Below are 16,035 nucleotides of genomic sequence, written 5' to 3'. Positions count from 1 at the left end.
GAGCAGGCTACAGCCTGGCCGTCTGTAGGTCTATCCCTGGAAGAGAGCAGGCTACAGCCTGGCCGTTTGCAGGTCTATCTCTGGAAGAGAGCAGGCAACAGCCTGGCCGTCTGCAGGTCTATCTCTGGAAGAGAGCAGCCGTCTGCAGCAGTAGGTGGCTGAGAGAGAATTTCATTTAAACAGTACCACATCTTCTGCCTACCTCAGAGGCTTAGATGCTGTACTTTAAATCAGTGTTTCTTTGCACCCTTCCCTCCGATGGTCAGCTGACACAAATGTACTCAGTGCTAATGCTACGTTTCGTCTAAGAGTAGAATCATAGCTTGCCAGTCCATGCTTTAAATAGGGTTGATAAAGTCTGCTTTACAACTTCTACTTGTTTGGCGGTTCTGTTGTTGCTTAACCTAATAACCTATAGGAGAAGATGAATTGATGTTGTTTCAGCTGATTGTATCAACTGTCAGCATCCTATTCTTCCCTATTTCACTTTTCACCTGGTAGCCTATATCTCTCAACACACACACACACACACACACACACACACACACACAGAGTGGTGACAAGGTCAAAATTATTTCGTTCTGCCTCTGAACAAGGCCCACTGTTACCTGGCTGTCATTGTAAATAAGAATGTGTACTTAATAAAAATAAATAAAAACATGAGAGAGGGGAGGGAACAGAGAGACAGGACATTATCATAACCTTTTATCATGATATTCTTACCCTGACAAAACGTTTTGTGAGGTGGTCCTGGGCTTTCTGTGTGGTTTGTGTGACAGTTGACAAGAAAGCAAGTGAAAGCGCCATCATAGAACAGCAGCGCATTCGTTACGTAGCACCAGGGCACTCACGTGGGCATGAAGGGGGGAGTTCACCCGTTGTCATGGGAATGAGACTTTGTTTTCTCTTCTCGTGTTTTATGAGCCACTAAACTTGCAAGCAACACAGTGAGCTAGCTAATGTTACTACGACTCCATCGATAATACAAAGCAAAAGATTGTTTCCTATATAAATATTTATTGTTAAACTTTATCAGACTGCTCGGGTTTGGTAGTAATCGAGAATCGGCTAGATGAGCAGGTGAGCCAGCAAGCTATTCAGCTGAGCATTACAGTAGCTAGCTAACGTAGCTAGTTATTAACGTGAGTTATTGGTAACAAATATGATGTGCCAATGTGACAAACACAGTGCTTGCACAATGAATCGCTGATATGACAGACCATTTTTTTTTCAAATGAGACATTGTATCCAAGAGGTATCAACTAGACCTAGTATTATTAACGTATGTAGTTGGGAGAGTGCTTAAATGTAACGACGTTTGCTCGCTGTCAGTCTAAGTGTCTAATGTTGTTGTTTCCAGACTTGAATGTGTGGTGTCTTCCAAGGTTCCACAGAAGCAGGTAAAACGTGTTTGTTTTGTCAAAGACATGATGAAACAAGACATGTTGGGAAGATTATTTTATTTCAGATAAATATTTCATTTGTATGAAATACAAATATTAATATTTTCCCTGCTTTTGATATAGGTGGCCCCTGCACTTCTTGAGACACACATGCCTAAAGGTATGTAGGCCTGTGTAAAGATCTGGTATGTAGGGTGAAACAAACAACCACTGCTGTACTTTCCATTCTACTCTGACCTGGATGTACGACACCCTCCCTTTCTTCTTTTGGTTCTAGAAGCTGTGGGAGCCAAGTATTTTACTGCCGCACCCCGGTAAGAATTTACAGCAAGACCAGTCCTAACTACGTCATAAAACATCTGACATGGTGTTGAGTTTCCATGATAGAAAGTTGCACATCACAAGTTGATGTGATGCAAACATTTACATATTTTTGTGTGTGTGTGTTTTGGTATTTTTCAGAAGTAGCCTTCCTACACAAGCAGTATCAAATCCTATGAAGGTCGGTAAATCATCTTTAAGAAAGCACAAAACCCCTAACCCCCAAAAAAAGAAAACCCTAAGATATTGCATTTATCATTTATTATTAGTCTGTATATTTAATTTGTTTTCCCAGGTCACTCCATCTGGGAGATTCAACGTGCTCTGTGCAGGAGGTGTGAATAACATTAGTGTTGGGTTCGCTGGACCTCCTGTGATCCTCAGCCAAGACCTGAAGATGAAGGATAATAAGAAACCACAGCAGTCGGCTTCAGCTGTTACAGGTCAGTAGAATATGACAGGACTACTAGAGTAGAAGAGCATTCCCACTGGGCTCACGTTGGTTGAATCAAAGATGTTTCCACGTAATTTCAATGAAATGACGTTGAACCAACATGGAATAAACGTAGAATTGACATCTGTGCCCAGTGGGTTGTTATAGATAGATTCTCTATGTCTCAATCTGCCAATCTAACTTTGCACCAATGTTTTGATCTTTTTTTCATGACTGCCGAAAAATGATGATGATGTTTTGTGGGGCAGGAGGAAGAGTGTTTGTGCAGCCACGGGCCCAAACTACCCCCTGCTCTGTGTGTGTTCACCCTCCAGCGGAGCCCCTCCCCCCTCTTGAACCAGAAGTGGAGGAAGAGCACACTGAGGAGGATGATGATGATGATGGTGAGGCGGATGATGATGAGGAGGAGGGATACAGGGCTCCACTGGAGCTGATGGCTGAGGTAAATTAACTCTTCAGTTCATATCAGACCAAGTACCACATTAGACTGACTAAAAATGAATACATTCATATCAGATGTCATTTTCCCTGATTAATGGAGGAATTCAGATTGCTGGTTAACAATGAGAGGCTGGGTCTGCCTGGATGGACTGTGACACCCATCTGTGTCTGTGATTTCAGTTCCTCAAGTCTGTGATGGAGAAAGACTTTGTGCTGGCAGAGAAACTGTGTCAGATGAGTAAGCCTGTTTGTCAAATTAAAAGGTTCTGTCATCCAGAGACTCTGGGTTCGAGCCCAGGCTCTGTCACAGCCGGCCGCGACTGGGAGGTCCATAGGGCGCCGCACAATTGGCCTAGCGTCGTCCGGGTTAGGGAACCCTCCCTAACCCGGACGACGCTAGGCCAATTGTGCGGCCAATTGTAGGCCGCACAATTGGCCAATTGTAGGCCAATTGTGCGGCCGGTAGGGATATCCTTGTCTCATCGCGCACTAGCGACTCCTGTGGCGGGCCGGGCGCAGTGTACGCTGACCGGGTCGCTAGGTGTACGGTGTTTCCTCCGACACATTGGTGCGGCTTGCTTGGGTTGTGTTTCGGAGGACGCATGACTCTCAACCTTCGTCTCTCCCGAGCCCGTACGGGAGTTGTAGCGATGAGACAAGACAGTAACTACTAACAATTGGATACCATGAAGTTGGGGAGAAAAAGGGGGTAAAAAAAAAAATTCTGTCATTCATTGTTTTGATTATATGTGTGCATTTTGTTCATGTGTCTCTCATTGCATCAATCAACCAAATAATTAATTAATTAGCCAACCAGATGATTGATGTGTCTATGCTCTGTTCTTCCAGTTCTGGTCTATGAACCAAATAATCCAGAAGCCAAACAGTTCATTCCTCTCATCCAGGAGAGGCTGGAGAGAGGTGAGTGGCTCCCTCCAAATCATGCACATGCACAAAAAGGTTATTGTGGGAGAAGACTTTCGGCCACTGTAGCTGTGGGACAATTGTTGGAAGTTGGATTCAAGTGGTCACATTAACCCTAGTTCTGGAGAGTTACTATGTGTGCAGGCTTTTGTTCCAACACTGACACATCTGATATAGCTCATCAAAGTCTTTGCTTTGTTCCTATGCAATGTTCCATCAGAGCAAGAGGAGAAAAGCCAAGATGATGATGATGCTTGTTCAGACTCCGGTGATGAAGATGACTCTGGGAGTGATCAAGACTCTCCTCAGAGCTCAGACAGCTCCTCCTCCTCATCGTCGTCAAATGAGGAAGAGGAGCAGGAGAGGAGACACAAACCATGTCCACCCTCTCACCTTTCCCCATAGCTGTCAGTCACCAGCACACTGCCCAGTCTGACAGTGGAAATATCAGTTAGTTTATTTTCCTTTTGTATGAGTATATATATATATATATATCAATTGTGTCACTGTTTTACATTTCACATTCGCACATTGCCTTGGTGAGGCCATCACAGCATACACAGTTTCCTCATCACCACGTACGTCCCTGTTTAATCTTCATGTAAATTACACAATAAAGTTCAGCATCATGACATCTGTGTATTTCTGGTTTCTTCTACACAAGGGTTTGTTTGACAGAAGTACTCAAGGACTAAGTGGAAACGTACTCTACATTTCTAGTACAACCAGTATTATTAATAGACCTTTCAACACCTCTACATTTCAACATAAATGCAACCACACAGATCATTTTCAAAATGCCTGTTAATTTCTGAGGAAGTTGAGCAACAATGATCTCTAAAAAGTCCTGACTGGGAAGAGAATAAGTAGAGGGAGAGAAGAGCAGAAAAGAAGGAGATGATTGAAAGAGGACTGAGAGGGTGAAAGAAGAGGCATTCGGCAGTGGAGTGGAGTGGACTGTGGAGAACACTTCCCATTGGAGCCCTGCTGCTTAGGACCTTGAAGTTTACAGGTGAATTCCCAAAGATCCCTCAGGTGTGTACCATGGATACTCTATTTTAGTTTGTTTTTTATTATTCAGCCTATAGGCCTAGTCTAGGAGGTATAGGATATTTTTTTTCCAAACATGTAGTTTCAATACAGAATAGATAAGAGCTATTACATGACTTTCACAATTTTTGGAAATAAACTCCATCAATGCTCCTGACCACATAGATCTATCAGCGTAGTCGTTTCCGCCACCTCGTGGTCTAGAGCCAACATATCCTTCCCAATCTAGCTTCACAGACCACACATCTGAAGATGATACACACACTGTAGCCTAAATGTGGACAATAACACAATAAGAAAATGAATAGGCTATCACTTGTCCATTTTTTGGCAATAACATTTCAGGCATATGTCTAGTTGCACAAGAATCGAGCTGAGCAAAAAATAGTCCATTCCAAGTCTATATCTGGTAGGCTATGGTTGTCCAACTCATTTTTTCAAATGTTTCCTTTGATTGAAAGGTGCAAGTGACAAAAAGAAAACCTCCTCTGTTGTTTTTGGTCGTTCCCTAAGACCACCTTTTAGCTCTAAGTTAGTAAGTAGCCTATTGAGGACGTGATATTTATCAAACTTCCCAAGAGTGACACTTTGTGATTTTATCTTACACGAGATAAGCATTTCTCATGACCATCACACCTTCTGTCTCCCTGTGTCACAGAGAAGGGGGACACGTCCGTGCTTCTACACCTGCATTGCTTGCTGTTTGGGGTTTTAGGACAGGTTTCAGCACTTTGAGATAGCAGCTGATGTAAGAAAGTCTTTATAAATAATTTTGATTTGATTTGATTTGTCAGGAAGTGGGGAGGTTTTCGTATGCTTTTTTTTCTGTCACGAGCAGCAGAAGCTTAATTTTGCGCCAGAGGGAGGTAATGCTATGACTCACACGTGCGTGAGGGGATAGGCGATTCACGCACTAATAAATATATTAAAAATGAAACATTCTTGAGGGAAAAAAGCTCACTGGCAAGCTACTGGATGTAATTTGTCTCGATGTCGTTATTCCGGTGTTGTTGGCATTGAACTGTCTTGTGTCTCAGAACGTTGGGTGGATAGAGAACTGTAATTCGGTTGTTTGGTGTTAGTTTCTCTCGACAAGACAACCTGTGCACCCGCAGACGGTAAGGTAGCGTATTGCCTCCTAGCGCCAGCGCTCTCACGTTTCCAAACAGCCTTTTTTGTAATATGTCTATTGATTGATTTTTCCATAATAGTGAGATATTTGCATTTATTTTTTAAAGATAATGTTGCACAGCGCCCAGCAACTGCAACATTTGTTGCGATCCACATTCTTATTGGGGTCGAAAATGATGTGATTGGTTAGGAAGGAATAAATATTTTATCAAACGACTTGTCGCTTAAATGTTCGGATTTCCAAATCTCTCTTGTTCAAAAGTGTGTTACTATGAAAAAAGTCACCTGTTAATAGCAATGGCAGTCTATTGTTATTTATTAACCTATATGAGTGGCAGGATTCATTCATTAGCCTTACTATTTATTATCAATAATGGCATTAACTGATGCTGGCTTCACTGTGGTTATTCAAAGATCATCATAATTGAAAAATCGATATGCTTTATGTCAATACATTTTCCAACGGATTTCAGTAGAATATAATTGATCAAGTGTCTGTCAAATATATTGTTTTTTTTTACAATACCCAGATTTGTTTGAGAAAATTTGTCAAAGAATTCCATAGCGCGTAATTAATTATGAAAGGCTATTTCGTTTTGCATATTCCTAATTCTGAATAGGTCTGATAAGGATGATTTGTTTGTGGATTAGACGTATTTATTTGCTTGATATTGAAGACACGAAGACCTTTGTTTTCGTTCTCTTTGATCAAAAAGTAGACTGGACAGTCTGGTGCTCTTCGTTTAGCTTGAGCGCCCAAGACTGATGTCTCGGAGATGGAGATGATTTCGCTCTAATGACCCATAAAAACGTCACTGGGGACAAGGTTCTATGTCCAATTTACTGCTTAAAACATGTTTTTTTCGTTAATGTATATAAGGTAGAATATAGTGGCTATACATTTGTCAGATTTGCAGCCTTTATTTTGGTCCAATAGAATTGAATGCACGCGATGTTATCGTTCAAAAGCATTTATCTCCCTCGGCATGTGCATGCAGCTCGCAGCATATTGACGTTCGAGAATAAATGATTCCGATCGTAGAGGCAGATAATAACAGCAAATGATGCATCATCCTCTTCCTTCACTGCACTGATACTAAAGCTCAATTTCGCTGATCAAATTCAGCGTAGGTTGCCTATTTTAGGCTATTCCAAATAAATAATGCATATCTTTCAGAAATAAATGCAGTTATTTATTTGTTTCATATCCAGAGCCATCAATCTTAACCTTTGGCCGTTTGTTTTCAGAAACCGGTTGGATATTTCCGTTGAGAATCTGATAAGAGTCCCGGAGCGCACAGGAATAACGGAGGACTAATGGCCACGTCTGAACCGACAGCCACTGGCGGGGACCAGGACCCCAACTCTGCCAATTTACGACCTTCGTCTACAAGTAAGTCTCTCCTTTCTCTGTCTCTCTCTCCCTCTCCCTCCCTTCCCCTCTGCCTGATAAAAACGAGTCTCACCCGGGCATTTTACCGTGTGGGCCCTGTCGTTAATCATTCCGGTTAAAAACAGAGCTATCACAGCTGCCTGCCGCTGTCTAACGGATCAGCGGCGTGCACTGAGAAACGGACCTCCTGTAAATCGCCTCAAAGAGCGTCGTTATAATGTCTTCAGCGCTATGGATCCGGAAAGGAATTAGTTATGGAATATAAAATATACAATTATTTGGAATAACCCTATCGAATTTCCTTTTGCTTTTTTGCTCTTTTTTTTATACCAGACCTATCAAATAATGTTTTTAAAATATGTATGTTGTAAAGCCTATAACCAATAGCCTAAATGTATGTTCATGCTATTATTGATTGGCTAACGATATTTTGTATGCAAGCATTTCAATTCGTATTTTTTTATAAAAAAATATATATATATATATATCCCCTCAAAATCCTTGCATCATGTCCTCCATGAGAGAGCTGTTATCCGCGCAATTACGCAGGGAATGGCTGGTAATTGCAGCCACTCCGGTGTTCTTGATGATGGCTTGCACTCGTTTTGTAGAGACCCGCTTGGATAATTTTGCCACGGAACACTGAGAGAAGGGGACATTTAGAATCGGATTACTGATATTAGCATATTTGTCTAGCCTACCACTGAAAGTTACATTTTCGTAAATAAAAATACCCAAACCCTCCTCTCTACAGGCCTAGTCATATTTCGTTTGGAAAATGTATAGGCTTGAAGGGCTAGTTAACCAGCTAACATGTCTGCCATTGGCCTAATATGGAAAATGGCATTATAGGCTATTTGACAGAGGAAGAATGTGGATATATTTGTAGAACAGTAATACCGTCAGACATTTTTTCAGGTTTGACAGAGTGCATGATGGCTTGAAAAAGGCTGTGATGTTGTTGTTTTTGTGCTCTGCCTGTTTCTCTGCTGCTGCTGTTGGATGTTGCTATTATCTCGCTGCCACGCTCTGTCTCACTCGCGCTGACCTGAGGCTTGTGGTGTCTCTGTGTGTGAGTGTGTCTCGGGTAGCGCTCGCCTTCATGCGCTCTGAGTGACACCTCGAGCCGTTATGTCTGGGTCTTGCATCCTAGACAAATAACACCATCATGAAGCTCATATGCATATAGATATGCCTTGTTACCGTCCCATCGCTTTGCTCTGTATGCTTGAGTTTTTGTGTTGCTATGATGGCATTCTCCATCATACAATTCCAAAATAAGGTAGCCTATTAGCCTAGTTTTCACTATACTGCCTGGTGTGTGTGTGTGTGTGTGTATGTGTGTGTCTCCGAACAACCAGCTAGACATCGCCAGCTCCCGCCAGTCAAATACTGTGTTTCACCTAATTAATATCTGCTCTCTTTCGCGAGGTCATTTCACGGGTGTTTATTTCAACCCGCCTCTCGCCGGGTGCGTGCCAGTATTTATTAAACCGGCGAGCCTCTGATGGCCCATTATGATTGTATTCGGACCATTCGAATGTTGAGGAATAATAACCGCGAGATAGGGTGAAGTTCCCCCAGACAATGATCTACTGCTGCAAGTATCTGCTTCATGCTTCTTCACTCCGTTGTGCCATGCATTGCCATACGCTTTATAAAAACTCATCCGCTGTCACCCAAATCACACTATTCATATATTTCAGAATTTGATTTTCAAACGTTCTCCCCAAACATTCTGTTTTAGACTATGACGCGTGGATGCAAGGCTGCACGCGGAAACTGGGTTTGAAGATCTGTGGTAAGTTTTAGACCCATAAACCATCATGGATACTATATGGAATACTCTGATGTTAGAGCAGGGCCGTCCCGGACTGTCACTCCACATTCTCATCTCCTAAAGGTCAGTTAGCGATTAGCTTTAGGCCACGCGATGCGCGCCGGGGTTCCGTCGCCGACCACCCCATGTCTCTTCCTATCCATATCTCTACAGTTAGCAAAGGATAGGATGTAGGCCCACAATACGGCAAGTAACATAATGCCTCAGAAATATAGAAACATGTCTAAACAAACAAGATTTATCGCGAGATGGATGTGTCCGATATAGGCTAGTTGTTTTTTATGCTGAGTTAGCTGTTAACATGTTTTGTGCACATAGGCTAGGCCTAAATATTGCACCTTCTAATAGCTTTTTATTTTATAAAGGCCTTATCATAGATTTTTTAAAGCATTCATTTCCTCTCCTTTCCGTTTGGAGGCGACTATGGATTTGGGTCCCTTCATGCAAAACTGACATTTTTTATACCACCTGCGAGCCTTTTCAATGAAATGTGACGATGTCGATGAGATGACGTGGAGTTTAAGGTTTGGTAAATCTGGGAGGTTCCATAAGGTCTCTGTATCCAATCAAGCCAAGGTGAAACGATTGAATCCAGTGTTTTTCCAACAGGATTCTTAGACGATCTGTTTTTCCTGGGCACTATACGTCGAGGATTGGTTTGACGTCAGTCAGCATTCACACATTGAGAAAATATCCTTTATTTAAAAAATCCTTCCTACCTTCACTGATGTCAGACCTACACATTTTTCTGTAGCAGGATTTGATAATGTCAAGAATGTCAATGTCATTTAATTGGAAATGTAGGCATTGTTATCATGGCTTCAATCCAAACACAAAGAGGGGATGTAATTAGCCTAAAATAAATGGATTTGAACTCGAAAGTTACGATGCAGGCCTATAATTCGTACCGAGGGCCAACAGAAGTAGGGCACCTGCCCCTTAATGTGGAGGACGTCCCCTGCCGGAGAATAATAACACAATTTAACCACCCTCGTAAACCTGAACATAACCTTAATAACGAAATAATTCACCACAATGCACGAAGAAACATGTTTTTTTCGATCAACTGATTGACTCGTTTTATAGAGAACATTGTTTTGGCCTGAATGAGTAATTTTCACATTTGTGTGCGTTGTGCATCAGGCCCAATAATTTGCATAGCCTACCATATCATTTGAATATGTGGACATAGGGCTAAGTGCTTATAGGGTACTTTTATGCATGGAAAAGACATTATTTCGTTTCTATAAATATCCCCTCGGGCTGATAAGGAATATAGCTTTGTGCTCGAGTTTGAAATAATTTTTATGAGGAGTAAAAAACAGAACAGTGACAATGGTCATCATAAAATGGTTCCGAGTGTTAGATTTTGTTCTATGTCAGTGTGGATTTACAGCCCATAATAGTTGTCAGGTCCTATCAATCAGTAAAGAAACACGCCCTGTGGATGAGGGAAGATTAACGAGAACCATATCAACCGGTAGCTTATTCGAGGCCGCTGCTCTCGTGAGATAATCAGTGCCCAATGTGCCAACCGAGATTAGCCGAATACATTTTAATGGAGCTCTGAAACAGAGATAGAGTTTGAGAGAGCCTTCTCTCTGTCTTATTCGATATTGCAAAAACATTTTTTATATAAGATTTTTCTATAATAATCTACTGAAAACTGCATGATGTGAAAATAAGTGTTTAAATCCTTCCATAATTATTAAGCCTAAAATGACCTTCTCTGGTGGTAGCCTGCTAGGCTATAGGTTTTTCTCTCTATTTTTTTTTTCTAAGATCAATGGACTATTAATAGACACGGACTTCCATTAACAATAGACTAACCTATCCAGAGGCCGTAAAATATCTGCATCCTTCATTAACTCCACTCCATAATGTCTGCTCTATGAGTCGGTAATGACATGGACGCTGCGCCGGGCCCTCCACACAGTCCCTGCACGCTCAGGCGTGAAAAGTCCGGGGGGACAGGAGGACATTCACCGCTGGAATAAATTGGGTATTTCTCGCTCTCGCATGACTGGGTTATGGGTGGATGTCACCGGGCAGGGTAGGGCCTGAGCCCGTCTGGCCTGTGAGCCTGAGGGCAAGACACCCATGCAAGCACACACACACACTACCCTCTTCCATAAATTGATCTAAAACCCATCCACTGTGGGGATCACCACCCGGGGTTATAAGCGCTGTCTGGGAGAGGACACCATAAATAATGTGTTGCCTTTGTAACAGACATAGATAAACTCAGATCTCTGAATAAAAGTTATTATCGGGTTATTATCTAGCGATGTTGGGCAGTGGTAACCGAGCATGTTCCCCTTCTCGTGCCCCTCTGTGTAACACCCTAGGGTTCCTGCAGAAGAACAACAGTCTCGGGGAGGAAGGCCGGCTCGCAGGCTCACTCTCAGAACGCCAGAAGAACCTGTATTCCTGTGACAACAGCGACCGGGATGCCCGTTTCCGCCGCACTGAGACCGATTTTTCCAACATGTTCGCGAGAGGTGAGAGATAACGAGTTCATTCTTGCTAGACTTTTAATATAACCCTACACGTTAGTTATCTAATTCTTACATGTTATAACATTTAGTGAACCGTAGCCTAGGCCTATATTTATAGGCCCTCTTCTGTAAAAAGGGCGTCCAGCCTCTACTTTCGATTTTCTATTCGTTTTGTAAATGCTTTTTCCGTAATTCTTCTAGACTTACTTCCCGCCAAAAACGGAGAAGAGGCGACTATGCAGTTCTTGTTGGAACTTGTGGGCATCCTCACCAACTACGTCAGGAAGACTTTTGACCGTTCCACCAAGGTTCTGGACTTCCACCACCCTCACCAGCTGCTCGAGGGCATGGAGGGATTCAACCTCGAGCTCTCTGACCAGCCAGAGTCCCTCGAGCAGATCCTCGTGGACTGCAGGGACACGCTCAAGTACGGCGTGCGAACAGGTAGACTACTAAACTGGCCACAACTAAGTTACATGAAACAAGATACAGCTTTAAACCAGACGTTTCCTTTTCATGTTTTCAGGACTGTTTGTGTGCATTAATTACGTTTCCAATCTTTGCATTTCTTATATTTCCAATTGTGTAATTTCTTCCTTAGTTCTTCCTTTGAGCAGTTTAAATGAGTGTGGAAAAAAAGAAGTAATAGTCTCACCAAGCCAGGCAGAATAAAATCTTTTACCATTGGAAAAAGCATTAGCCTATACATTTAATTTAGATAGGCTTTTGTTTCTCTCCTTCCTTGATAGGAAATTACATGAGAAACAAAGACGTTTCATTCTGCTTTTTTAGGATACATTCCAATCCAAAACAACCAATATTGCAGTTGGCTTAAATGGTTAGCTTAGTCTACATGACATTTGACCAACCGGTAGGTCTATTGTCTACAAATATTTCCATGTTGTTTAGGCTTTCTAAAAATGTTTAACGCACCTTTGTATATTTATTTTTACATATGAACATTTCTTCAGACGTTATTGGGATACAGTTTGTGTTCTCTTTATCACAGTGATCTGCTCGTGTTCACAACACTTGAGCAAAATGGAATGCTACACAAAACCATTTAAGCATAAGCTGTTCCCTTGATCAGTAACATCCAATCACAATGACGGGTGATTGTATCCCTGGCAATTCTCCTTCCTTGATTTTATTAAACCAAGTACCGCCCGCGGGGATGCAAGCCTGCGTGGGATTTTACAAGCCGTTAGGAACGACAACAGTCAAACAGTCCTTTGGGTTTACTTCCTAAAGACCTTTAACTCAATTCATTGGACATTTAAACACAAAGTGACGATAGTTTAAAAAACATTGTCGCACGATTTACGAGTTTGTCTGAATCAATTAGCCTATGGCAGTTGAGTCTCATGCCTTCATTCTAATGACGCTATCACGGGCGCTGTCCACGGTGCTGAAATATAGCCTATCACGAGGGAGCAAATCCACTTCGCTTTCGTATCTCTGATATTGCGCTCTTTAGTTAGTTAGTCAGTCCGTTCGTCTAGGGGGCTACATGACATAAATACAATATTAGTAGCCTAGTGATGTTTCTTGTTGGTGAATTTCATTCAAACATAAACTTCAAGCTCTGTGAGCATCTAGGCTAGCCTACTCTAAATGTCATGTAACCTTGTTATCAGTGGATAAGTGTACCCATCTAGTACCTCGAAGGCAAATGTTCCACTGCATCTCAGGTCCCAATGGGAATACAGCAAAGAGTGAATGTGGGAGTTTCAGAAAATAACCTGTCTGAGTTCATATCAAGTGGTTTGTTTTCATTACAGGAAAGAACACACACTGTTTCAACCCTTGTAGTAGATGTGTGTTTTTACAAGGTTATAGAAACCTTGCAGGCAAATATCCCAGTATGTTTCATTTTCATTTGTAAAGTCCCATTCAGATAGAATCTCTTATCTCTGTCCCAGGTCATCCACGGTTCTTCAACCAGCTATCTACGGGGCTGGACATCATTGGGCTGGCTGGGGAGTGGCTCACCTCCACAGCCAACACTAACATGTGAGTCATACACTGCTGTTTTTGTGTGCCTAAAGGTCTGTCGACATCACTGTGCTGACTAGCCAACGTTTTCAGGATTCTTGTTGGTATAACGATACAGTCGGAAAGGGAATATGATGATTATAGTTTGCGAGAAAGCCCCAGTGGGTTGTTGTTGACATTTCAAGGATTTACGCCATGTAGCAAAAATAGAATCAAATCATTAGTTCTCAGTTAGTGTGGCTCTCCTCATATCTGCTCAGTTACAGTACCTTGGGGTTGAATGAAGGCCAAGGCCTTTGATTGGCTAGGTTAGAGAGGTTTAAGATGGCGGTCATATGGGCTTGTTATATAAAATGTTTGTTTTTTCATGTGACTGCTGTTCGCACTGTACCAACCGTGTATTGAACAGCAGCCCTGAATACCAAACATCTCGGAAAACACGCACACACCTACACACACACTCACACACACATACACACACACATGCCCCATGGGCTGGTTAGATTGTATATTGATCAGAGCTCAGTGTCATGGTGGTCTAGTCTGATAGAGGTTATGAAGCCCTGCAAAGCTAAACAACACCAGATACAGGACACATCATACAGGACACATCATACAGGAGCGTGAGTGAGTGTGTGTGTGTGTGTGTGTGTGTGTGTGTGTGTGTGTGTGTAGGTGTGTGCGTGTTATCTGAGATGTATAGTATAGGCTACATAGGCTATGGCTATGGAATGGGCCTACCATTGCAATTGTGACATTGGCTACTACAACATACATATTAGCCATAGCCTTGACACTTAATATCACCAGTATTACAATAAGTGCTCTATAAAGTGAAAGCATTATTACTACTCACCCATGTGTAAGCTAGGCCTATTAGAATCATGCCACTTCACATGCACATTGATTCTGTCTGCAGTTTTCTGCCAGGCTCCCTCTCTGGCTTTTGCGACGACGCATGTATGACTTGTTTTAGTAAATGGAACATATTTGTTGTATTTTGTTAAAATTGTTTATTGTTCTAGAGTAGTGAAATTTTGGTCTCTTTCTTTTGACTCCATATCTATCGTTTTCTCCGTCATCGACATGTGGACCTTTTTGAATGTTGCGTGCTCGCGCCAGTTGTCAGATCAACCAATCTGCGCTTCTCCTAGTCTAATAGCTTAAAGGGGAAGCAGCCGTTCTGGAACCAATCAATTCTGGACTCCCTCACCTGGTTAAGACAAGCCGGATATGTTCAGGAAATCCTGAATTTGTTAAATCATCTTTCTGGAATACTCCTCTGGACTACAAGAAAGACCATAACAACACAGGAAGAGAGGAAAAACGTGTAAATAACACATGACAGGACTATGAGAGACCAAATGAATAACAACAACACAAAACATGACTATCTATGAGAGACCAAATTAAAACAACAAGAAGACAGGACTATCTATGAGAGACCACATGAATAACAACAACAATACAGGACTATCTATGAGAGACCACATGAATAACAACAACCCAAAACATGACTATCTATGAGAGACCAAATGAAAACAACAACAATACAGGACTATCTATGAGAGACCACATGAATAACAACAACAATACAGGACTATCTATGAGAGACCACATGAATAACAACAACAATACAGGACTATCTATGAGAGACCACAAGAATAACAACAACAATACAGGACTATCTATGAGAGACCACATGAATAACAACAACAATGCAGGACTATCTATGAGAGACCTAATGAATAACAACAACAATGCAGGACTATCTATGAGAGACCTAATGACTGCCTCACCTGGTTCACCAACTACTTTGCAGACAGAGTTCAGTGTGTCAAATCGGAGGGCCTGTTGTCCGGAACTCTGGCAGTCTCTATGGGGGTACCACAGGGTTCAATTCTCGAGCTGACTCTTTTCTCTGTATATATCAATGATGTCGCTCTTGCTCCGGGCGATTCCCTGATCCACCTCTACGCAGACGACACCATTCTTTATACTTCTGGCCCTTCCTTGGACACTGTGCTAACTAACCTCCAAACGAGCTTCAATGCCATACAACACTCCTTCCGTGGCCTCCAACTGCTCTTAAACGCTAGTAAAACCAAATGCATGCTTTTCAACCATTCGCTGCCCGCACGCGCCCGCCGACTAGCATCACCACCCTGGATGGTTACGACCTAGAATATTTGGACAACTATAAATACCTAGGTGTCTGGTTAGACTGTAAACTCTCCTTCCAGTCTCATATTAAACATCTCCAGTTCCATCCGTTTTGTTACCAAATCACCTTATACCACCCACCACTGCGACCTGTATGCTCTAATCGGCTGGCCCTTGATACATATTCGTCGCCAGACCCACTGGCTCCAGGTCATCTATAAGTCTATGCTAGGTAAAGCTCCGCCTTATCTCAGTTCACTAGTCACGATAACAACACCCATCCATAGCACATGTTCCAGCAGGTATATCTCACTGGTCATCCCCAAAGCCAACACCTCATTTGGCTGCCTTTCCTTCCAGTTCTCTGCTGCCCGTGACTGGAACGAATTGCAAAAATCGCTGAAGTTGGAGACTTTTATTTC

At 42.2% G+C, this 16,035-nt stretch overlaps 2 protein-coding genes across 8 annotated transcripts in view; both read left to right on the top strand.

Annotated features, from left to right (window-relative positions):
• Positions 1 to 939: 939 nt before the first annotated feature.
• LOC139387388 (glutamate-rich 2) lies at positions 940 to 4,160 on the top strand. Of its 3 annotated transcripts, none has more exons than XM_071133537.1 (10): positions 940 to 1,080; positions 1,361 to 1,400; positions 1,527 to 1,563; positions 1,684 to 1,717; positions 1,866 to 1,905; positions 2,020 to 2,167; positions 2,427 to 2,620; positions 2,800 to 2,857; positions 3,469 to 3,540; positions 3,764 to 4,160. In XM_071133537.1, exons 1-10 carry the CDS (start codon positions 1,073 to 1,075, stop codon positions 3,946 to 3,948), a joined length of 816 nt encoding a protein of 271 aa, XP_070989638.1. In that variant the 5' UTR covers positions 940 to 1,072; the 3' UTR covers positions 3,949 to 4,160. The 3 variants fall into 3 exon arrangements, with proteins under 3 accessions (XP_070989638.1, XP_070989639.1, XP_070989637.1); XM_071133538.1 differs by having other exon boundaries at positions 1,681 to 1,717; positions 2,493 to 2,620; XM_071133536.1 differs by having other exon boundaries at positions 1,681 to 1,717.
• A 314-nt stretch (positions 4,161 to 4,474) lies between these two features.
• The window catches only part of LOC139386831 (glutamate decarboxylase 1-like), a 36,649-nt gene continuing 25,088 nt past the window's right edge, over positions 4,475 to 16,035 (top strand). The window contains exons 1-6 of one of the 5 annotated variants that reach the window (XM_071132675.1): positions 4,475 to 4,578; positions 6,973 to 7,117; positions 8,865 to 8,918; positions 11,306 to 11,458; positions 11,657 to 11,899; positions 13,378 to 13,468. In XM_071132675.1, the coding sequence (XP_070988776.1) occupies positions 7,042 to 7,117; positions 8,865 to 8,918; positions 11,306 to 11,458; positions 11,657 to 11,899; positions 13,378 to 13,468 (617 nt within the window). In that variant the 5' untranslated portion in view covers positions 4,475 to 4,578; positions 6,973 to 7,041. Of the gene's footprint in view, positions 4,579 to 5,499; positions 5,717 to 6,972; positions 7,118 to 8,864; positions 8,919 to 11,305; positions 11,459 to 11,656; positions 11,900 to 13,377; positions 13,469 to 16,035 lie in introns of those variants that run through there. The other 4 variants (XM_071132678.1, XM_071132674.1, XM_071132676.1 and 1 more) reach the window with 4 other exon arrangements.

This window comes from Oncorhynchus clarkii, chromosome 28, assembly GCF_045791955.1.
Source record: "Oncorhynchus clarkii lewisi isolate Uvic-CL-2024 chromosome 28, UVic_Ocla_1.0, whole genome shotgun sequence".
In the NCBI taxonomy this organism is placed as follows: domain Eukaryota; kingdom Metazoa; phylum Chordata; class Actinopteri; order Salmoniformes; family Salmonidae; genus Oncorhynchus; species Oncorhynchus clarkii.
The sequence above is the reverse complement of the archived record's forward strand: the minus strand, read 5'-3'. Positions and strand labels throughout refer to the sequence as shown.

Coding starts and splice junctions, on each gene's coding strand:
- LOC139387388 (XM_071133536.1), top strand. Junction 2,168..2,426: donor GTCGGCTTCAGCTGTTACAG/GTCAGTAGAATA, acceptor TTTGTGGGGCAG/GAGGAAGAGTGTTTGTGCAG. Junction 3,541..3,763: donor CCAGGAGAGGCTGGAGAGAG/GTGAGTGGCTCC, acceptor ATGTTCCATCAG/AGCAAGAGGAGAAAAGCCAA.